The 23,338-nt window shown below is 48.7% G+C and overlaps 1 protein-coding gene across 1 annotated transcript in view; it reads right to left on the bottom strand.

Annotated features, from left to right (window-relative positions):
- RIPK2 (receptor interacting serine/threonine kinase 2) overlaps positions 1-23,338 on the bottom strand; it is a 99,656-nt gene that overhangs the window by 25,041 nt on the left and 51,277 nt on the right. Inside the window, exon 4 of the mRNA XM_030216299.1 lies at positions 12,641-12,798. Coding sequence (XP_030072159.1) covers positions 12,641-12,798 — 158 coding nt within the window. The remainder of the gene's footprint in view (positions 1-12,640; positions 12,799-23,338) is intronic.

Raw genomic sequence — 23,338 nt, 5'->3', positions numbered from 1 at the left:
AGGTCACCTTAGAGTACAGAGAAACCATTACCAAATAGATTGCCCAAATGCCAGGTATATCGGTACGAAGACATACAGGTGTCCCATGGAGGTGTGACTGGACTTTAAATACATAAGGCGCTAGCAAGTAAACATCCCAGCTGAAGAATACATTGTTTGGAGGAAACCGCAAAATACCTACAACATGGTAGCCATGTAAGGTAACAGAAACATCATAGTCGGGCAACAGAACACCAGCAGATGTCAATCCTAAATCTGCGAGAGAATGATACCCAGGATAAGTGGTATGCTAGCTGCATAGGTGGCTTGTGGCGATGAGGACCACAGCAGCCAACTGGAACCCTGAAAAAAATGAGGAGGGTGTAAATCCTGTGTCATTAGCAGTATTGTGGAACCAAGAAGGAACTAGTACCATGTGCCATAGCAACTTTCTGTGGTGTGGCAAGCACTACTACTGCAACCCATAGCTTGATGCCAACATTATACATAAGTGCCTACATGGAATGGCCAGTCTGAGCTGCTGCTTCCCCTGAGCAATCCAGGAAGCTGCCGTCACCACTCCTTACTGGGAGGCTGCCACTGCTATGCGGTACTGAAGGCTACAACCACACAGCCCCGAGAGATGTTGACACCACTACCCAGCCCATAGGAATCCTGCTAGTACAGTACCATGAGAGCATACAGCACCACGGGGAAGCTGCCTATATGCAGGATAGCAGTCACCACAACCAGGCATTACAGGATCCACTAGCACTACCCATCTTAGGCCACTGTCACCACTATGCAACACAGGGGTATAGCCAGACCTCATGGTGGGAGGGGGCCAGAGCCCGAGGTTGGGGGCACATTTTGAGTGCCGCCCCGCTGCCGCCACCCCCCCCCCCCCACCGCCATGCCTCCTCACCCCCTCACAAACAAATACCTTTGCTGGCTGGGGTCCCCAACCCCCGCCAGCCGAAGCCTTCTTCAGCGCGGTCTCCAGCGTAGCCGCGTTCGCTGCCTGCCCCCTGCTCTTCTTTCTTCTTGCTCCTCCTGTGCATGCTGATGCTGAGTGTCAGCGTGCACAAGAGGAGAATGAAGAGCAGGGGGCAGGCAGCGAACGCGGCTGCACTGGAGACCACGCTGAAGAAGGCTTGGCTGGCAGGGGTTGGGGACCCCACCAGCCAAACCAGGGGCCCGGACGAAATTTGCGGGGGCAAAGGCCCCCATAGCTATGCCCCTGATGCAACATAGGAGGTTGGTGACAGCCCATAGCCCTGAATGATGTTACCACCATGCAACGCAGGAGGCTTCTGCCACTACATGTTGAGACTATGTGGCACAATTAGATGATGGCATATGAGCTGTTGCTGTGGAAGTATGGTGGTGTATACCAGGACCAAAGTTAGTGCCACTGCACAGTACAAAAGAAAAAGCAAGGCGCAGTGCCACGCAGGGTGCATGGAGCCAAAGATAACATGGCGCTGTGCCCCGACGGGCATGCGCGCCAAGGACAGCGGGGAGCGAGGGAGGCATGGAGGACAGGACCCCGTCTCCGGATGCACCCCGCTGGGCGACAGGAGGGGTTAATTAAAGGGGTTTAAAAGCTAATGGAAGGAGCCTGGACGACCTCTTCCGGCATCCAGGGCAAGCAGACTGCTTGTGCCATGTCAACAGAATACCAAGTGTGATGTCTTTATTGGGTTATGGTGGTAAATACAATAAATGCGAGGCCCGAGAGGTCTCGGCTGCCTATGTTAAAGAAATGCTGCTTCCCCAGCAGAGCATAAGGAACTTAACTTTGCTAAATACAAAGGCTAATGGCCCAGTGCAGTCAAAAGGGCTTTCTCCACTCCACCACCTTTTTTTTTTTTAATTGCTGGGGAACCAAAACTGTGCCTGGATACAAAACATAAGATCCTGCAACAGTGAGAAGAAGAGAACATCACTGTTTTTGTCAGTGCAAAACAACTGCCATGTCCACTCCCCAGAACAGCCAAGGCAATTAAAAGGGAAAAAAGTTGTAAATAGCTGAATATAGCTGACCTGACCCAAGGAATGTGCCAACCACAAAATAAAACAGTCTGCTCAAGAACAACATGAGGCTGAATCACCTTCCATTCTTTGAATAGGAGAAAGGGAGAAACACAACACGGAACAGCAAAATGCTGCATGGGAGAAAGCAGAGAGACCATGTCAGCTCATAATAGAGGAATTATTGGAGGCTAAACAAGCAACATTCCCAGAGAAAAGGAAATAAATCAGGAAAATGGGAACTCTACAACCCCAAACGGAGCTAAGACACAACTCCCTAAAATCTGAAAGTAGAAAAGTGCAGTGCAACATAGCTGTGTCCCAGGGCTTTTTTTTTTTTTTAATAGCCTGCTCAGGAAACAGGAGCAGCAAAAGTACTGACAAATGTGGCCATTAAATCCAGGCTGACTAATCTAAAAGACAATGAACCTGACCAGAGCCCTGGACTGAGACAGAACAGAGTGCAGGAAGGGAGACTTAACAAATGCCGCCCAAAATCAGGTCTGGTAAAAAGAAACAGTAGAGCATAGGATGACAAAGTAATCGTCACTCCAGGGAGATTTCCTGCCTTTTGCACAATGGTTTGAACCATAGTACCACTGAACAGAGAACTGAGAGAAGCACAAAAGGGAACATGGAGAGAAATGGCACCTACTAGACTACAGCAGACATTCCAGGCAATGGCACATAACCACTCAGTCACACACCTCCTGTATAAGTATCAGAAGTGAGAATATAGAACCATCACAAACAGGAAGAAAAACTCAATTTCAAGGGGCTCGGCGTGCAATGGCTGTCCTTCGACCAGTAACGGTTGGAGTCCAAAGTCAAAAGTCCCCAGAATCCTGAAGCTGCAGTCAAGAAATAATAAAGTACCACTTATGCCTGCCAAATGCTGATGTAAAGCTCAAGCCCACCTAATAGCAGTTAGGTATGTAAATGATGTCATTTTATAACACTGTACCTAAATCCTGGGAATGCCCCTGACCCTCCCATGGCCATACAAAATGTAGGAGCGCATGTTACAGAATAGGGTGCAGATCCATGCGTGACTCCTAATGACTATCAATTAACACTAGTTATTGATAGCTAGCACCTGATTAACTAATTAGCATATGTGTGGATCTGTGATCCCATGCTCAAATTTGCACGCCTAACTTTGGGTGACTTAGACAGAATCCGGCGGTCAACACATGCAAAAGCGTAGTAACTAGTTCTGAATGTTTGGTAGTCACTGCATTCTAAGTAGTGTGTTAAACGCATTTGGTGTTAGGAGCAGTGGCGTAGCTACATGGGGCCACCGGGGCCTGGGCCCCCATAGATTTGGCCCTGGACCCCCCTGCCGACGACCCTCTCTCCCGCTGCCAACCTGCCGTTGCCGTCACCTACCTTTGCCCCAGCCCCCCGCCAGCCGAGGTCCTCTTCTTCCGGTGCAAGGCTTCGTTCTGCAGGACGTCAGACTCAGAGACAGAACGAAGCCTTGCACCGGAAGAAGAGGACCTCAGATGGCGGGGGTTGGGGCCCCCGCCAGCAAAGGTAGGCGACGGCGGGTTGGTGGCGGGAGGGGGTCGAAAGGGTCGTGGGGGGGGGGGGGGGGGTCAAAGTTATTGTTGGTGGTGGTGGGGGCTAAAATGTGCCCCCCTCACCTCGGGCTCTTGACCCCCCCTCCCCAGAAGTCTGACTACGCCCCTGGTTAGGAGTTATAAGTAGGTGGGGCCACTGTTCTCTCTAAACTGAGCGGGAGTCCTCCAATTGCATTGCTGCTAGTGAGGGGTGTTGCTTCAATATTGTGCTTTCAATTGCTAGGCTTCCTCAAGTACTTGCATGTCCCTCACTATTGAAAATGTGATAGTGAAACAGCAACCCCCACTGGCAGGACTGTCGGTGGAGGACTCCTGCTCAGTTTAGAGAGAACAGTGGGGCATGTGCAGAGAATGGATGCGATTGGCATCTTGTAGGTAGCGCATGGCACATACTGTGTGCTAGCTATAAATGAAAGGAGTGAAGTTTAAGTAAAAAAAAAACAAACTGTAATCATCAAACATAACACTTCACTTACTATTACTACTTATTTCTAAAGTGCTACTAGACGTACGCAGCACTGTACACTAAAACATGAAGAGACAGTCCCTGCTCGACAGAGCTTACAATCTAATTAGGACAAATAGTTAATCAGTATTCAGACTTAAATAAGCTATAACATTCATTTATCAGAGAACTGAACACGACAAACAGACAGATAAGTCCAATGATACTGATTTATTTTTTTTTAGAGAATGTTTGCCCGTCAGTGGCGTTCCTAGGCTGGCTGACAGCCGGGGCGGATCGCCGATGCACCCCCCCCCCCCGGGTGCAGCACGACCCCCCCCCCAGCGAAATTACCCCCCCTGTGCATTTTTACCTGCTGGGGGGGGGGGGGTGCCGTGCGCCTGTCAGCTCCGAGTCCACTCGTTCCCTGCTGCTCCCTCTGCTCCGGAACAGGAAGTAACCTGTTCCACGCAGAGGGAGCAGCAGGGAAGGAACGAGCGGATTCGGCCAACAGGTGCGCAGCACCCCCCCAGCGGCGTGCACCCGGGGCGGACCGCCCCCCCCCCTTGGTATGCCACTGTTGCCCGTTAAAATTTTAAAAGGTTTTGCCAATGATTAAGTTGGTAGACAGCAAGAAACAGAGTACCTCACTTTTCTACTGAGGCTTTTCCTTCTGATAGCTCAATTAAGTCTGAATACTGATTAGTGAAGTGTTACGTTTTATTGTTTGTAAACTGTTAAGCCCTGTTTGTGATTGGCAGTATATCAAGTATAAGTAAACCTAAACCTATATTTGAACATACTCCCCCGGATTCTACATATGGCGCTCAAAACAGCAAATTGATTGAATAATGAGCCAATTAGCGCCAATAATTGGGTGCTAACAAATTCTCTGCATTAATTGGCAATTAGAATTTACACCTGCACCTTCCTATAAAGATGCTAGCATAATTCTAGTGTGTGGATCTGAAAAGGGGGCGTGGCAATGGGAGGGTCATGGGTGTTCCAAGAATTTGCATCCACTGTTACAGAATATGCCCAATCCACATTTAATTTAGGCACGGAGATTAACATCAAGTTTATATAGAATTTGGTCCACAGTATTCTAACCATCACTTCTGCAGTTAGAGTGGGCCCACTACACATTGCATATCGGGCACCTTATTTATACTTCTGAAACAGAATTTTAACATGAGGTGCCATCTAACACTATGCCAGTGAAGTTCATTCAGCTGGGAGTCGGTTGTGGTGGAGAGTTAGTGCCTCCTGAGTTTGCATACTGATAATAGAGGGGTAACACAGCATTTTGGAGCTGCAGTAGATACTAAAGATTTCGAAGAAAGGTCAGTGTACAAAGTGTTGCAGAAGTCCAAGCATGAGGTTACAAAAGCATGTATCACTGAAGCAAGATGATCTTTCTAAGCTATGGTTTCAGTTTCCTAATGACAGGAGATTGACAGATAGCCTTCCTAATAGTTTTGCACTTCTGTGTTCAAAAGCATTACAATGAGGGGCATTTTCAAAAGAAACGTCCAAGTTGCGATTTGGACGTCCTTGCAAAACAGCGAAATCCAGGGGCGGGGAAACCCGTATTTTCTAAACAAGATGGATGACCATATTTCGTTTCGAAAATACCGTCAGACGTCCAAATCCTTAAATTTTGATGTCCCTAGATTTGGACGTACCTAGACATGAACGTTTCTGACTTTCGGCGATTTTTGAAACCAAAGACGTCCATGTCAAAAACGTCCTAATGCAAGCCATTTGGGCGTGGGAGGAGCCAGCATCTGTAATGCACTAGTCTCCCTGAAATGCCAGGACACCAACCGGGCACCCTAGGGGGCACTGCAGTAGACTTCATAAAATGCTCCCAGGAACATAGCTCCCTTACCTTGCGTGCAGAGCCCCCCAAAACCCGCTACTATAAACCACTACCATAGCCCTTACGGGTGAAGGGGGGCACCTAGATGTGGGTGCAGTGGGTTTTGGAGAGCTCACTGTTTCCTCCACAAATGTAACAGGTGGGGGGGGGGGGGGTATGGGCCTGGGTCCGCCTGTCTGAAGTGCACTGCAGTACTCACTAAAACTGCTCCTGGGACCTTCATGTGCGGTCATGGACCCGCGTGTGACATCTGAGGCTGGCATAGAGGCTGGAAACATATTTTTAAACATGTTTTTTGAGGGTGGGAGGGGGTTAGTGATCACAGGGGGGAGTAATGGGAGGTCATCCCCAATTCCCTCCGGTGGTCATCTGGTCATTTCGGGCACCTTTTTGTGTCTTATTCGTAAGAAAGCGAATGATACATACCTGTAGCAGGTGTTCTCCGAGGACAGCAGGCTGATTGTTCTCACGACTGGGTTGACGTCCACGGCAGCCCCCACCAACCGGAACAAAAACTTCGCGGGCGGTCCCGCACGCAGGGCACGCCCGCCGCGCATGCGCGGCTGTCTTCCCGCCCGTGCGCGACCGTTCCCGCTCAGTTGAATGACAAGCAAAGAATGAGGAAAAAACGCAACTCCAAAGGGGAGGAGGGAGGGTAGGTGAGAACGATCAGCCTGCTGTCCTCGGAGAACACCTGCTACAGGTATGTATCATTCACTTTCTCCGAGGACAAGCAGGCTGCTTGTTCTCACGACTGGGGTATCCCTAGCTCTCAGGCTCACTCAAAACAAGAACCCAGGTCAACTGAACCTCGCAACGGCGAGGGCATAACGGAAATTGACCTACGAAGAACAACTAACTGAGAGTGCAGCCTGAACAGAACAAAATCAGGTCCTGGAGGGTGGAGTTGGTTTCAAACCCCAAACAGATTCCTCAGCACCGACTGCCTGAACCGACTGTCGCATCGGGTATCCTGCTGGAGGCAGTAATGTGATGTGAATGTGTGGACAGATGACCACGTCGCAGCCTTGCAAATCTCTTCAATAGTGGCTGACTTCAAGTGGGCCACTGACGCTGCCATGGCTCTAACACTATGAGCCGTGACATGACCCTCAAGAGCCAGCCCAGCCTGGGCGTAAGTGAAGGAAATGCAATCTGCTAGCCAATTGGAGATGGTGCGTTTCCCGACAGCGACTCCTTTCCTGTTGGGGTCGTAAGAAATAAACAATTGGGCGGACTGTCTGTGGGGCTGTGTCCGCTGCAGATAGAAGGCCAACGCTCGCTTGCAGTCCAATGTGTGCAACTGACGTTCAGCAGGGCGGGTATGTGGTCTGGGAAAGAATGTTGGCAAGACAATTGACTGGTTAAGATGGAACTCCGACACCACCTTTGGCAAGAACTTAGGGTGAGTGCGGAGCACTACTCTGTTATGATGAAATTTGGTATAAGGAGCATGAGCTACCAAGGCTTGCAGCTCACTGACTCTACGAGCTGAAGTAACTGCCACCAAGAAAATGACCTTCCAGGTCAAGTACTTCAGATGGCAGGAATTCAGTGGCTCAAAAGGAGGTTTCATCAGCTGGGTGAGGACGACGTTGAGATCCCATGACACTGCGGGAGGCTTGACAGGGGGCTTTGACAAAAGCAAGCCTCTCATGAATCGAACGACTAAAGGCTCTCCAGAGATGGCTTTACCCTCTACACGATAATGGTAAGCACTAATCGCACTAAGGTGATTCCTTACTGAGTTGGTCTTGAGGCCAGACTCTGATAAGTGCAGAAGGTATTCAAGCAGGTTCTGTGCAGGACAAGAGCGAGGTTCTAGGGCCTTGCTCTCACACCAAACGACAAACCTCCTCCACTTAAAAAAGTAACTCTTTTTAATGGAATCCTTTCTAGAGGCAAGCAAGACGCGGGAGACACCCTCAGACAGACCCAACGAAGCAAAGTCTACGCCCTCAACATCCAGGCCGTGAGAGCCAGAGACTGAAGGTTGGGGTGCAGAAGCGCTCCGTCGTTCTGCGAAATGAGGGTCGGAAAACACTCCAATCTCCACGGTTTTTCGGAGGACAACTCCAGAAGTAGAGGGAACCAGATCTGACGGGACCAAAAAGGCGCTATCAGAATCATGGTGCCGTGTTCTTGCTTGAGCTTCAGTAAGGTCTTCCCCACCAAAGGTATGGGAGGATAAGCATACAGGAGGCCGGCCCCCCAATGGAGGAGAAAGTCATCTGACGCTAGTCTGCCATGTGCCTGTAGTCTGGAACAGAACAGAGGCAGCTTGTGGTTGGTCTGAGAGGCGAAAAGGTCCACCGAGGGAGTGCCCCACTCTCGGAAGACCTTGCATACCACTCTGGAATGGAGCGATCACTCGTGCGGTTGCATGACTCTGCTCAGTCTGTTGGCCAGACTGTTGTTTACACCTGCCAGGTATGTGGCTTGAAGAAGCATGCCGAACGCCACATTCCGACGGCTTCCTGACACAGGGGGCGAAATCCGGTGCCCCCCTGCTTGTTGATGTAATACATTGCAACCTGATTGTCTGTCCGAATTTGGATAATTTGATAGGACAGCCGATCTCTGAAGGCCTTCAGTGCGTTCCAGACCGTTCGGAGCTCCAGGAGGTTGATCTGAAGATCCTGTTCCTGGAGGGACCACAGTCCCTGGGTGTGAAGCCCATCGACATAAGCTCCCCACCCCAGGCGAGATGCATCCGTCGTCAGCACCTTCGTGGGCTGCGGAATTTGGAATGGACGTCCCAGGTTCAAATTGGTCCGAAATGTCCACCAGTGCCGCGAATTGCGGCAACTGAGGGACAGGCGGATGACATCTTCTAGATTCCCGGTGGCTTGGCACCAGTGGCGTAGCTACGTGGGGCCTGAGGGGGCCGGGGCCCCGGCAGATTCACCCCAGGACCCCCTCCCGGCGAACCCGCCCCCGCCGCCGCCTACTACCTTTACTTTTGCTGGCGGGGGATCTCACTCCCCGCCAGCCGACGTCTTCTCAGTCCTTCCTGCTCTTCAATTTGTTTGCTGACGTACTGCACGTAATTGTACGTGCAGGACGTCAGACTCAGAGAACAGTTCTGTTCTCTGAGTCTGACGTCCTGCACGTACAACGTGCAGGACGTGAGCAAACAAATTGAAGAGCAGGAAGCGACTGAGAAGAAGACGTCGGCTGGCGAGGAGTGGGATCCCCCGCCAGCAAAAGTAAAGGTAGGCTGCAGCGGCGGCGGGTTCGCGGCGGGAGGGGGGGCGGCAATGTCGGAGGTGGGAGAGCTTGTCGAGAGCGGTTTCCCGCTGGTGTAGTTGGTCCACCAACTGCTCGACCTTCTCGCCAAAGATATTATCCCCCCGGCAAGGGACATCCGCCAGTCGTTGCTGGGTGCGGTTGTCCAGGTCAGAGGTACGCAGCCAGGAGAGTCTGCGCATCACTATACCTTGGGCCGCAGCTCGAGATGCCACATCACAGGTGTCATAGATACCCCTGGACAGGAATTTTCTACACGCCTTCAGCTGCCTGACCACCGCCTGAAAAGGCCTGGACTGCTCCGGAGGGAGCTTGTCGACCAGGTCCGCCAGTTGCTTCACATTGTTCCGCATGTGAATGCTCGTGTAGAGCTGGTACGACTGGATGCGGGTCACGAGCATGGAAGATTGGTAGGCCTTCCTCCCAAACGAGTCCAGAGTGCGAGACTCCCGCCCCGGGGGCGCCGAGGCGGTATCCTTCGAACTCCGTGCCCTCTTGAGAGCAGAGTCCACGACCACCGAGTCATGAGGCAATTGGGGCCGCATTAACTCTGGGTCAGAGTGGATTCTGTATTGAGACTCCGCTTTCTTGGGGATGGTGGGGTTAGATAAGGGCTTCAGCCAGTTCCGAAGCAGTGTCTCTTTGAGGACATTGTGCAACTGCACCGTGGAAGACTCTCTAGGTGGTGATGGATAGTCGAGGACCTCGAGCATCTCAGCCCTCGGCTCATCCACAGAGACCACGGGGAAGGGAATGCAAATAGACATGTCCCTGACGAAGGAGGCAAAGGAGAGGCTCTCAGGGGGCGAGAGCTTCCTCTCCGGTGAAGGAGTGGGGTCGGAGAGAAGGCCCTCAGACTCCTCTGAGGAGAAATATCTGGGGTCCTCCTCCTCCCCCCACGAGGCCTCTTCCTCGGTGTCGGACATGAGCTCTTGCAGCTCAGACCTGAACCGGGCCCGTCTCGACTGCGAGGAACCATGTCCTCGATGGTGGTGTCGAGCGGTGGACTCCCGTGCCGGTAGGGATGAAGCTCCCTCCATCGACGGGGATTCCACCTGCGTGGCTGTCGACACCGGCACCGCAAGCGGCGTCGGCGGCCTCTGCATCGGGCTAGAGCACGCCTGCACCTCCATCAACGGCGCCGGGGGCGCAAGCACCCCCGGTGCCGGCAAAGCCTGGCGCATCAGCCCTTCCAGAATCCCTGGAAGGATGGCTTGGAGGCACTCGTCAAGGCCCACTGTCGGGAAAGGCAGGGGGGCCGGTGCGGGTGCCGGAAGCTGCTCGGGTCCAGGAGACGGTACCGAAGCACCCATGGACTGACGCAGCAACACCTCTTCGACCGAGGGGGAACGCTCCTCTCGGCACTGCCGCTTCCTCGGCGTCGAGTCATCTCTGGAGGCGCCGGAACTGGTAGTCCCGTGCGCCGTGGGCAACCGATGACAATGTTTTTTAGTCTTCTTTCGGTGCCCATCATCGGCGCTCGGTGGCAGAGATGAAGAGGAGGTAGAACCCCCCCGGTCTCGAGGGATCAGGTCTGACAGGGTTCGGTCCCGATGGCCCTGGGTAGAGGGAGTGGCCGGGGCCGACTGCCCACGCGGTCGCTCACCCCCACCATCGCCGGTGGTCCGGTGGGCCAATGGTACCTGTGCTCCTGGGGTCGGTGCCATCGTCGGTGCCGATTTCGTCGACATCGGTACCGGTACCGAAGATCCGGCCCGTCGACACCGATGCCGTCGAAGGGCCGGCGCAAGTTCCAAAAAGCCGGTCCCGAAGAACTTGCCTCGCCACCTGTGTCTGCTTCCGCAAGCTGAGACACAAGGTGCACGTCTTGGTATTATGCTCCGGGCCAAGGCACTGGAGGCACCAAACGTGGGTATCGGTTTGCGAGATCTGCCGGCCGCACCAACCACACTTTTTGAATCCGCTCGGGACCTTCAAGGACATCAACGGAAAAATCGCGTCGGCGAAGTCAAAGTCATCGATGGTGGCGGTGAAAAGCACACCCGAAAAAAAAACGACCGCGCGGCCACAAGGCCGTAACGAGGCGCCCCCGCGGCTAAAGACGATGAGGGGACAAACTAACTTTTTTTTTTTTTTTTAACACAGAAAATAAAGAAAAGAAGCGCGAACGTGCACGAAAAGAGAAAAAAGCTCCCGGGGCTGACAAAGTTAGAGACGATAACACGTCTCTCTCCAGCGCGGAATCGAAAAAAATTGAGCGGGAACAGTCGCGCACGGGCAGGAAAACGGCCGCACATGCGCGGTGGGCGTGCCCTGCGTGCGGGACCGCCCGCAAAGTTTTTGTTCCGGTTGGTGGGGGCTGCCGTGGACGTCAACCCAGTCGTGAGAACAAGCAGCCTGCTTGTCCTCGGAGAAAAGCAGGTTCAGGTGAAAACATCCACGTGTTCGTCAGGGACGTACTTGTTTTTTTCGATTATGGGTCAAAGACATCCAAGCGTTAGGCACGCACAAGTCCCGCCTTTGTTACGCCTCCACCACGTCCCCTTGAACTTTGGACATCCTTGCAACGGACTGCGGTTGGAGACGTCCAAAATTAGGTTTCGATTATACCGATTTGGACATCTCTGGGAGAAGGACGTCCATCTTCCGTTTTATGTCGAAAGATGGACGTCCTTCTCTTTTGAAAATGAGCCCAAATGTCACTCAACAGAAACCAAGGTGCAGATAGAAAAGTAGGAGTGACTAATATAACTTATTTCTTCCAGCCCAATCTCAAATTGCTTCAATTAAACCAAATACATGTTAGTAAATAAATGAATAAACCAAACAGATTAAAGTATGGCTGATTTAAGTGGGAGGGAGAGGCTCCTTCCTGTTTAACAGGGCTACCGGGGGGGGGGGGGGGGGGGGGGTAGAAAATTCCCTTGGCCTGGCCTCCAATGTGGGGGGGGGGGGGGGGGGGGGGGGGGGGCTGGCACTGGCAGCTTTCTTCTAGGTCTATCTCCTGCTCCTGGCCAGGACCTGGATGATTGCATTAACGCGATAACCCAGGTGACCTGGGATATCATGTTAATGTAATCAACCAGGTCCCGGCACACAGGAGCAAGAGAAGTCAGACACAGAAGGTAAGGGAGCGGGTGGTCCAAATGTGTGTGGAGGTGGAGGGGGATGGCACCATGGCAGCCCAGGTGGGGGGCATCTTGCTCCAGGCCCGGCTGTGTCTCCCGGTGACCTTGCTGCTTAAATTGCCTGTGGCTGCCTAACCATTAACACACAGTGAGGCATATTTTCAAAGCACTTTGGGAGGCTAAGTTCCATAGGTTTCTATGGAACTTTGGGAGGCTAAGTGCTTTGAAAATATGCCTCAGTGGCACTTAATCGGGCAGGTAGTGCCACTGAATATCAGCTCTGATAGATTTAAAAAAATGACATTGGGGAGGAGCTGGCAGTTGTGCAGGTGGTTTGCACAATGGAACTATACCATCAGGAAGATATGACACCACTTACCTGTATATATCATGCTTTACACTGGCACGTGCATTTCTATTGGGCTCATAGTCTTCTGGAGGCATGTAAATAATAGTTCCTCCCCCCGGAGAAGGTTTCTCACCAAATGATTTTGACACAGATAACATGCGCCATTTTGATAGTCCAAAGTCAGCAATCTAGAAATGAAAAGACACACAATTATTCACTCAGTTGCAGGTACTTTAGAGACATATCAGGGAGGGCAGGATGGTTATCAAAACTTTGGTACAGTTTTGTTCTACCTGCTATGCAAATATTTATTAAGGGAAAGCTATAGTTGTGTAAAACTGGACTCATACTGTATCAAACTAGTGATAAATCTCCTCTCTTGGAATGTGTCAGGAATAACATCCCTCATAAAGCACACTGTGTTTATGTTTATTATAAAAACTTAGTATACTGCCTAGATAACAAAGATCAAGGTGTTTAACATAACAATAAAATCATAAATTTAAATAGAAAGGAATGCCATTTCATTGAGAAAAGACCTAACCACATTCACTCAAAGTATCCATGATAAACATACACAAGGCTAATGTCATCACAATACAAAAACATAATAGATTCTAGGTTCCTCCTGTCTTAAAAAAATTGAATGCCCGTCTAAAATAATTTTTTTAAACATAATATTAAACTTTAATACATTCATTTTTATACATATTTCTCAAGGAATAATCTCTCTATATAAAACGCACCTCCAACGTTCTAATGAAGTCTCACTTTCCCAACGTTCTAAAAGTGAGGCAGCTGAGATCGCTTTTCGTTCATGAGTGTCTGCCTCGCCCACACGTCAAACGTGATGATGTCGAGGGCGGAGCAATGACACTCACCCACCGTCTCCAGCACGGACGCACCACACAAAACCGTCCGCGACCCAGGCAGGGGGAGGAGTAGGGAAACACCTGCAGCTCAGGCGGAAGTGCACATTAAAAAGGATTCCCTGTTGTAGCCGACCACTTTTACCACGCGTCCAAAGATCAGTGAGCCAGGGAGGGGGGATCACGAGATCTGCTTCACGCACATAACCATTTAAAGCGCTGGTGGGGAGCGGCTGCAGCCTCCCTTGCTCCCCTTCGCTCTACAGTGCAGCCGCCGCTGATCGGGAGATAATGGAGCTGTAGAACCCAGAGACACTCGGGGGACAATCGGGTAGAGAATCCGCAGACAAGACTCGGTACAAGACGGACAAGCGGCCAACTACACATCCCCAGCAAGATGTCGTGCATCCTTCTCCGCCACGCCCACCGCGCAACACGAAACGCTCGCTACAGTAACCCACCTCTACATCGCGGAACAGGAATGTATTTTCCAAAAACAGACAGTGGCAGTAAATTCACAGATTGTTCCTAACATATCCACGTTCATTCCTGTTCCTGTCAAGGTATGCCCATCTGGAGACAAATCAACCCTTGAAATAAAAAAAACTGACGATATTCACCTTGATTGATGGCTTCAGCATGGGATAGCCATTACCACAGGTTCATGATAATGACTACCGCATACTAAAGCCAGAAAGCAACGCAAACATCTTCTGCTGTTTAGTTTGCATAGGGTCAGGATCTGAGCAGGTCATAGCAGAGATGGGGTATGGCCAGCCCTGATATCTAGCATGTAGATCATTACCACTGACTCTATGTCAGGTCAGCCGGTACTGCAGTTCTACTTAATGCTGCCTCAGGTACTAAAGCTTCATGGATAACATGTTAACTCCCTCTAATCCCCTTAGCATTATGCTCCGCACCTATCCATCCCCAAAACACATGCCCCCTCTTCTGCCCCCAAACCCCACCTAACCCCTAATAACCCCAGTACACGAGCTAAAGATCTTAGTCAAGTCTAGGGTTATCTTTTCTGTTTTTCCTGGGAACACAAAAAAAAAAACAACCCAGTGCCATGCACAGACAGCATCTCTCTCACTCACACACACACACACACACACACACACACACATCTATGTACCTCAATCACACACACACACCCTCTGAGCCCCCAACCCCTCCACAAACAACAGAAACACATACAATTATGTGGAACAACGGTACCCTCCCCCCCGACAAACTCCCAACACCAAAATGGCACCACTGATTGCTCATGCACCTCACACACTCCCCAACAAAACAATAACTAAGTCACGCTCAAAATCCACTCTCACACACACTCTCTCAAACATACACACTCCGACGAAAACCTTGCTAGCGCCCGTTTCATTTGAGTCAGAAACTGGCCTTTTTTTACTAGTATTTCATAAAGAGGACACCAAACAGGAAAAGGTCTTCAAATCTCAATATGTTGAAAAATCACAAAGCAGCCATGCATCCAAGAAATTAAACTAAAAGATCATGAACCTGATAAATTAACTGGGCTGCGGATGGAAGATACATATTCTTCTTCTTCTGATAACAGAAAAAAGGGGGGGGGAGTGGTACTGATACACGTGGAGGGGTATTTTTGAACGGGGATGCCCATCTCTAAGGGCGGCCATCTCCGAGGATGGCGCCGCGAAGGGGCAGGGCCAACTGTATTTTCGAAAAAGATTGTCGGTCATCTTTTTTTTCGATAATAAGGTTGGGGACGCCCAAATGTCAGAGATGGCTGGGTTTAAGATGGCCGGCTCGATTTTTGCCCATAATGGAAACCGAGGCTGGCGATCTCAAACCCAGCCAAATCCAAGGCATTTGGTCATGGGAGGGACCAGCGTTTGTTGTGCACTGGTCCCCCTCACATGCCAGGACACCAACTGGGCACCCTAGGGGGCACTTCTAAAAAAAAAAATAGCTCCCAGGTGCATAGCTCCCTTACCTTGTGTGTTGAGCCCCCCAAAACCCACTCCTCACAAATCTACACCATTACCATAGCCCTTATGGGTAAAGGGGGGCACCTACATGTGGGTACAGTGGGTTTGGGGGGGGGGTTGGAGGGCTCCCATTTACCACCACAAGTGTAACAGGTAAGGGGGGGATGAGCCTGGGTCCGCCTGCCTGTAGTCCACTGCACCCACTAAAACTGCTCCAGGGACCTGCATACTGCTGCGATAGACCTGAGTATGACATTTGAGGCTGGCATAAAAAGTTTTTTAAAGTTGTTTTTTTGAGGGTGGGAGGGGGTTAGTGACCACTGGGGGAGTCAGGGGAGGTGATCCCCAATTCCCTCCGGTGGTCATCTGGTCAGTTTGGGCACTTTTTGGGGACCAAATAAAGCGGACCAAATTCTCGCCAGGGACACCCTTCTTTTCTCCATTATCGGGCAAAGTCGGCCATCTCAAAGCACACCCTCGTTCCGCCTTCGCTATGCTACCGACACGCCCCCTTGAAGTTTGTCCGCCTCCGCGACGGAAAGCAGTTGAAGCCGGCCAAAAATTGGCTTTCGAGTATATCAATTTGGCCGGCTTCAGGAGATCGCCGGCCATCTCCTGATTTGTGTCGGAAGATGGCCGGCAATCTCTTTCGAAAATAAGCTGGATAAGCTTTCTAGGAAAAGCCACATTAATTATCAAGAATTTCAGCAATTAGTAGTATATGCTCCTAATGTATATTAGCCCATCTGCATATCCTCACAGCCTACTCCAGGATGACTCCCAGGTCCACACCAGGCCTCCGCTCCAGGTGCCTAGCGCTTCTACCAGCTGCCTTCCAGGTGCTGTGGAAGACTTGTAAGCCCATCTGCATATCCTCACAGCATTCTACAGGGTGACTGACCACCCAGGGCCTTCGCTCCAGGTGCCGTGCTCTGAAAACTTTTCTCTGTACTGTTTGTATTTTCTCTCTGCTATTTCTTATAGCTCCAATACAGTTTCTTTTCTTGGTACTTTCCCTTCCCAATTAATAAAAAAAGGAGTCCAAAACTGGTTATAGATTGTGTCACTTAGCGATCACAATATTATCATTTTTAGCTTACACAGCAGTGTAGTAAATCTTAAAGGCAGGCAAATAATGTCATAATTTTGCAAATGGAAATAGCTAAAAACTTAATCTATTACATTCTAACCGAATAGTGAGAGATAGATACACTAAGCATTTTGTTCTCCATCACACAAAATGGGAAAACCCCTGTAGTATTTCTTGTCCTGTATATGGCCAAGCAAGTGCAAAGTACCCTGGACAAGCTGAAATCAGACATTAACAGCACGACTCATGCAGTTTCAAACTTTATTTATTTACATGTGCTTGACATACTGCAAAGGCCATAAGGCTTCGATGAAGTTTACAAAAAATCCTTAACAAGGCAAAGAGAGAAGAAGAAGAAAGGTGGAGACTACAAAGCGGGGCTATGAACCAGGGCACAGAATTTGGGTAGTTTTGAGTGAAAAGGTGTGTCTTAAAGGTGGTTCTGAACTTAGCATGGAAGGATCTGAGAAGGAGCCAAGATGGAAGAGCGTTCCAGAGCTTGGATCCTGCGCCTTCTGTCTCGCTGCACCCTACGCCTGGAATAAACTTCCTGAGCCCCTACGTCTTGTCCCATCCTTGGCCACCTTTAAATCTAGACTGAAAGCCCACCTCTTTAACATTGCTTTTGACTCGTAACCACTTGTAACCACTCGCCTCCACCTACCCTCCTCTCTTCCTTCCCGTTTACATTAATTGATTTGATTTGCTTACTTTATTTATTTTTTGTCTATTAGATTGTAAGCTCTTTGAGCAGGGACTGTCTTTCTTCTATGTTTGTGCAGCGCTGTGTACGCCTTGTAGCGCTATAGAAATGCTAAATAGTAGTAGTAGTAGTAGTAGTAGAGGAAAGTACAAGCTAACCTGTGTGAGTAGAGAGAAGGGTAACGGAGAGCACATATGGAATAAGCAAGTGATTGGAAGTGGGGTGCTGTGATAAAAAGGTGGTTCAGTAGGCAGCCTATCTGGGTTTCAGTGGGTCATTGTTTCCAAAGGGATTAGTTTTGCACATACTATGACAGTGATGAAACTCACTCTTAAACCAGCGTACTTGCAGTATACTCTCAGTCTCTCAAATTTATTGCTAACACTCGTTGTAGTACCTGCTTATTCAGAGTAGACTGACATCTATTCCAAGGACTCACCACTCCCTCAGTAAAGCAGCATTTTATTTCTTATCTGCTAACCTTGTCATTTTCTGCTACACACTAGAACCAAGGAAGGTTTTTAATCTATCCTAGGGGTTCTCAACCCAGTCCTCAGGATGCACCTAGGCAGTCAGGCTTTCAAGATATCTACAACGAATATACATGATATCAATGTGCATGCACTATCTCAATGAATGCAAAACTCTCTCATGTTTATTCATTGTGGATATCCTGAAAGCCTGACTGGCTATGTGTGTCCTGAGGACTGGGCTGAGGACCACTGATCTACCCAGAAATAGCAGACAAAATGAAGCCTAGTTAAAAAGTTTAGATGATCATTAGTGGAGCAGCAATACACTGCAGCAGTCTTACTTTATTTTAAACATGCCTTAAAGTTTCTCATGCAATAAGGGTACCATTTTTCCTGCCAGGGGTTGTGGTGCCCACCTTTCATTAAATGATCGTGCATACCCTGAAAGGAAGAATATTATCTGCAACATGTACACCAACCCCCTTATCCTATTCCAACCAATGTTCTTAATATTCACATCTTTAATGCCCCTATATTTCACACAGAGAGCCGCAGAAAACATTTCTGGTTGAGGAGGCCTTGGCCCCTGCCCACCCAAGCTTCCTAGTTACTGATGCTGTGTGGGACAAAAATTTAGTCAGGCCATGGCACCTGTGGCTCATGTCATTCTAATGTCTGTGTTCTTACATTTATTCAGCCACATCTCAAACTCACATTCTACGTGCATTCCCTATGCATGTCAAACTATAATCTCATAGCAGCATCTCGAATATGAATAAATGCAAGAGAATCCAAAGAACACGCACATCCTCCTTACTTGAATTAATTTTAAAACTACTGCCTCTGCTTACTCTGTTAGCCCAAACTAATAGCAACAACCTAGCCTACACTTCAGTTACCTCCTATGCCCTGAAAACACATAACTGAAATTCATGATGTTCAATGAGGAAACAAGGAGAGAAACAAAATATAGCATTTAAAAATGTTGTGCTAAATAATGCTTTCATATTTTTAAGAAAACATCAAAAGAACATTATGCAGAAGTTGGGTATGCTTAAATTAGGGGGAAAAAAGCAAGAAAGAAAAAGTGGTCACATACAAAAAGTCCATGGTGTAGTTCACATGGTGGAAGTGGGATCTGAAGAGGTTAGAAGAGTATAAGTTGGTATTCAGGGGAATTTATGCCATTAACTTTGGCATTACTTGCACAATTTTTCTTTTAAATCTTGGTTTGATGAACAGATGACTTTTGATATTAAGATTATCCAGATAAAGAGGGCAGTAGTAGAGACGTTTGAAGGGCGTGGCTTAGATCCAACTAGACAACAATGACATTCTGACACTATTCCCCTTATGTTCAGCTGGTGACAGTGAGCGTTTTTTTAAATGCTTACCGTTGCTGGATAAATTAGCCCACAATATTCAGTACTGGGCCATGTCCAGACACTGCAACTGAACACCGGGGGCTAATTTTGTGCAAAGTGGGCGCCAGAGCCTATGCGGGCCAAAAGAGTTACACAGGTGCAAGCACTGGATATCAGGCCGGCACCTGCATAACTAATTTTTTTTCTAAGACCCTCCCAATCCCCCCTCCCTCCTACCTCTCCCCACCTGGCCACAACAGCCTTTACTTCCTCCCTACCCCCCACCCCCGATGTCTAGGTAAGCCCCCAAGGTCTACCTGTCTCCCTGGTGGTCCAGCCAAGGTCTTTGGGGGCAAGAGCACAGCCCCCTCACGCCTGCCCCCTAGCGGCTCAATTTAAAATGGCTGCCTCAACCCCTCGTGGCAGCTCATGGTACTACACGAAGTAGAATGAGCTGCCGTGAGATGCTGTGGCAGCCATTTTGACAAGGAGACGCTAGGGGGCAGGAGCAAGGGTGCTGTGCTCCTGCCCCCAAAACCCCTGCTGGACCACCAGGGAGAGTGTAAGGCCAGGGGGACCTACCTAGATATCAGTGAGAGGATTCGTTCGGGGGGGGGGGGAGGGAAGAACTGGGCATCACGGTCACAGGTAGTGGGGTATTAGAAAGTCCAGGAGGGGGACTTGGAGGGTTTTAGAAAACAAAATTAATTAGTTATGTGAGTACCGGCCAAATATTCAGTGCCGGTACCTGCATGTCATGGCCCCGCTGTGCCCTTTTGTACCCTGGCTTACCTGGTCCCACAGCTGGACGCTGGGGCCAGGTCCCGTGATGTCCCCTGGGGTTTCCTGACACTCCCATTGCTCGTCAGCCTGCCAGTGTGGGCATTCCCAGCGTCTTGGGCCCTGCCATGGGTTCTATGGGTCTTCTCCTTGCCAATCTCTCTGGTTGCGCGAATGAGTGTGGAGCCTGCTCCTTTGCCCACTGCTGGCAGGAATCCTAGGAGGTCCCCTAGATGACCCCAGACACCTGAAGACCTATGTAAGAATAAGGATGTCACAGCTTCTTTGCCTTGTAACAGGTCTTCATGCACTTCATGTTGTGTGCTTCCAGCTTCAGCTTCAACTCATCTTCAGTTTCAACTCATCTCCATCTTCCAGCTTCAACACGTCTCCAGCTACCAGTCCTCTGCTCCATTTCACCTTCTAGTCTTCAGTTCCAGTCCCTGCTTCAGTATGTCCACTAGTACCATATGCCTCTGTTCCAAGTTGTAGTACCTCTGCCAGTCCTTTATGCCAGTTCACCCTAGCTAGGGTGATTTGCCTGCCACCAGTTGTGGCCCACCTGACCTCCGAGTTGGCTAGGTTGCACAAATCCAACTGCAGTGCAAGGATTTACCAATCCTGGGGTGTGACACTGCATAGCTAAGTGGTCTAATTTAGGACAGCTTTTGATAACACAGAAGCATACGTAAACACTCGCAGGGAGGCTAGAAAAAATTCCATGAGCCATGCTCTGCATGCTTACCCTCCTTGTTCACCTCCAGTTTAACTATGTTTATAGCTAGTCTGAATTTTACTCAGCTACTGGATGTTTAGCGCAGCTTTGAGGGAATATTGCTCGGGGGGGGGGGGGGTGCAGTAGAGGCACTTTTTAAACACAGCAGGGAAGGACCCCTTCACTGTCTACCAGCTGTATCCCCCAGTACCTGTTACTGGTGGTATTATGCACACTGTCATACACTTCAGGGCATTATGTACCAAAAAGATCAAAATAACGCATGGCAAAACAATGCAACATCTTAAACAGGATGTGGACGGCGGTTGTTCCTAAAAAGCTTTTACAAAGTTTCCTTTTTCCTTCTTAACAATGCCGAAAAGGAAGGGTAAGATGAAGGGACCACCTCCCCCGAAACAGATCCCCTCCTTACCGGGACAACTGCAAATGTCCTCATTTTTGGTGTCGACCCCAATTTCGGGCGTATCCGTTGACGAGACTGGGAAGAGTCCCGTCCAGGAGAGCGATCTTTCGCTCAGCCCGCTGGGACCTTTGACCCCGCCGCCTCCGCAAACAGACGGCGTTGCTGTACCGAGGCCCGAACCAGGAACCTCGAAGGGGTGGCGAACCCCGTCTGAAGGAGCGGCACCCGCGATACAATCAGGGCAGGCTGCGGGAGTCCAACGAACACCGGAGATGGCAACTGGGGAGGCAACGGAAGACTCGACTCGAGATATAAAAATACAAGAATCATATCTTTGTGCTATGGCGATTCAACCGCTGGTAAAGCCCCAAGAGGTGTCTTTGGAGTCTATATGGACAGCCTTAGAATCCTTGCACAAGGTCTGTAATGCCTTTATTTCCGTATCTTTAAATAATTCCTCTCAAATAAATAATCTAAAAGAGAAAATGGAAGGTATATCGGTGAAACAGACTAAACTTGAGACTGAAACTACTAAGATTTTAGAACAACAAGCACAAATCTCTGGAGACAGAATGATATTACATAGAAAGATAGAAAATCTAGAAAATTCTTCAAGAAATTTAAACTTACGTGTGTTAAATTTTCCAAGAGATGAACTTATTTCTCCTAGAGATATGTTTGTAAAATTTCTGAAAGAGGAATACAAGTATTCGGATCAATCCCTTCCACCTCTGCAAAGAATATATTATCTGAAAACTATGCCAAAATCACAACAGAATGTTCCAGGAAATCAAGATAAAACACCTGAAGCACTTGATTTAACAGACTTTTTGGAACAATCGAAAGAAAATATTGAGCTTAGAGCTACTTTAATTGTTTCATTTGTATTTTTACAAGACAAAGAAGCTCTGTTGAGGCTATATTTTAAAAATACTCATCCGGAATTTAAAGGTAGTAAAATTTCTATATTCCCAGATATTTCTCGTTGGTCTCAGCAGAGAAGAAAGAAATTTCTTGAGATGAAACAAGAATCCTTGGCTATTAAGGCAAATTTTCAGTTACGTTTTCCATGCAAGTGTCTGTTGACTTTAAATGAAAAAAGATATATTTTTTTTGACCCAGAACAATTACGTACTTTCCTTAATGCGCAAGGTGATAAAGGTTGAGTCCATATATGAAGCAAAGGTTGTATAATTAAAAGGGTAACCTCCTGCTTATTTTCTTCTTTTAAAATTCTATGTTATGTTTAAATTCCAACTTCCATTGGTTTTCAAACCATCTTGAATTCTCACATTGTTTAGTGGACTATAAACTAATATAATTATGGAACAGTGGTATTATATTTGATTACTTTTGTAAAAAGGTGGCAATATTGGTGTATCTAATCAAAGATGATATCTTTGTATATAATGAAAATTAATAAACAAAGTTAAATATAAATGTGCAAAAAAAAAAAAAAACAGAAAAGTATTTGCAGTATTCTGGAAATATACATAGGTATTTTAAAACTTGGCCCAGTCAGCCCTAGCTTGCTAGTCCAGCATCTCCCTGTTGGCAACATAAACAGTGATGTTCAGCAGCACTGTAATAGAAAACCTGATATTACCCACAACCATAAAATAATTTACCTATCATTGTTTTTGGTAGGTTGCCAAATGGCCACCAGGCTTCAGCTAGCTTTTAGTAAGCGGTTGAGTTACTAAAGATTAAGTACAGCTAATATAGATAAGATGTGTTATCTGTATTAGCTATATCTAATAGAGCTTCAGGCTGAGAACCAGGGAGGCCACTGTTGCTCCTTGAAATCCTGGTGAAGTCACTTAACCCTCCACTGAATCAGGTACAAAACTTAATTTGTAAGCCCTCCAGGGACAAAAAAATATCTACTCTACTTGAATGAAACCTGTCTTGAGCTGTATCAACTCGGGCATTCGGCACACACTCAGACGTATCAACCCCCGCCCCCTTCAATACCACACTACAAGCCGTATCTTCGATAGAATTGGATTTATTTTGGCCGCAGCCAGGAACATCGAAATTGTTACAACTTAAACAAATTACATTACATCTTCTACTAATCATTATGCCAGCATGCATTTCTACCCGGGTACACAGCTTCTACACGTAGTTGCATATTCTGGGCCACAGGCCAAGCCGTACCAAGCCCATGTGGCCCCCTGTGCTGTTTTCCAAGCACCCGATGTCACTTGGTGTCTCCCGTTGAAGGAGGCACCTACCACATTTACAAAATGACGTTCTAGGCCTCCCGGCCGCCCAAGCCAGGAGACAAGCTGTATACACGTTGTTTCCTTATAACAAAGCTGCTCACATGCA

Source organism: Microcaecilia unicolor, chromosome 1, assembly GCF_901765095.1.
Source record: "Microcaecilia unicolor chromosome 1, aMicUni1.1, whole genome shotgun sequence".
NCBI lineage: Eukaryota > Metazoa > Chordata > Amphibia > Gymnophiona > Siphonopidae > Microcaecilia > Microcaecilia unicolor.
The sequence above is the reverse complement of the archived record's forward strand: the minus strand, read 5'-3'. Positions and strand labels throughout refer to the sequence as shown.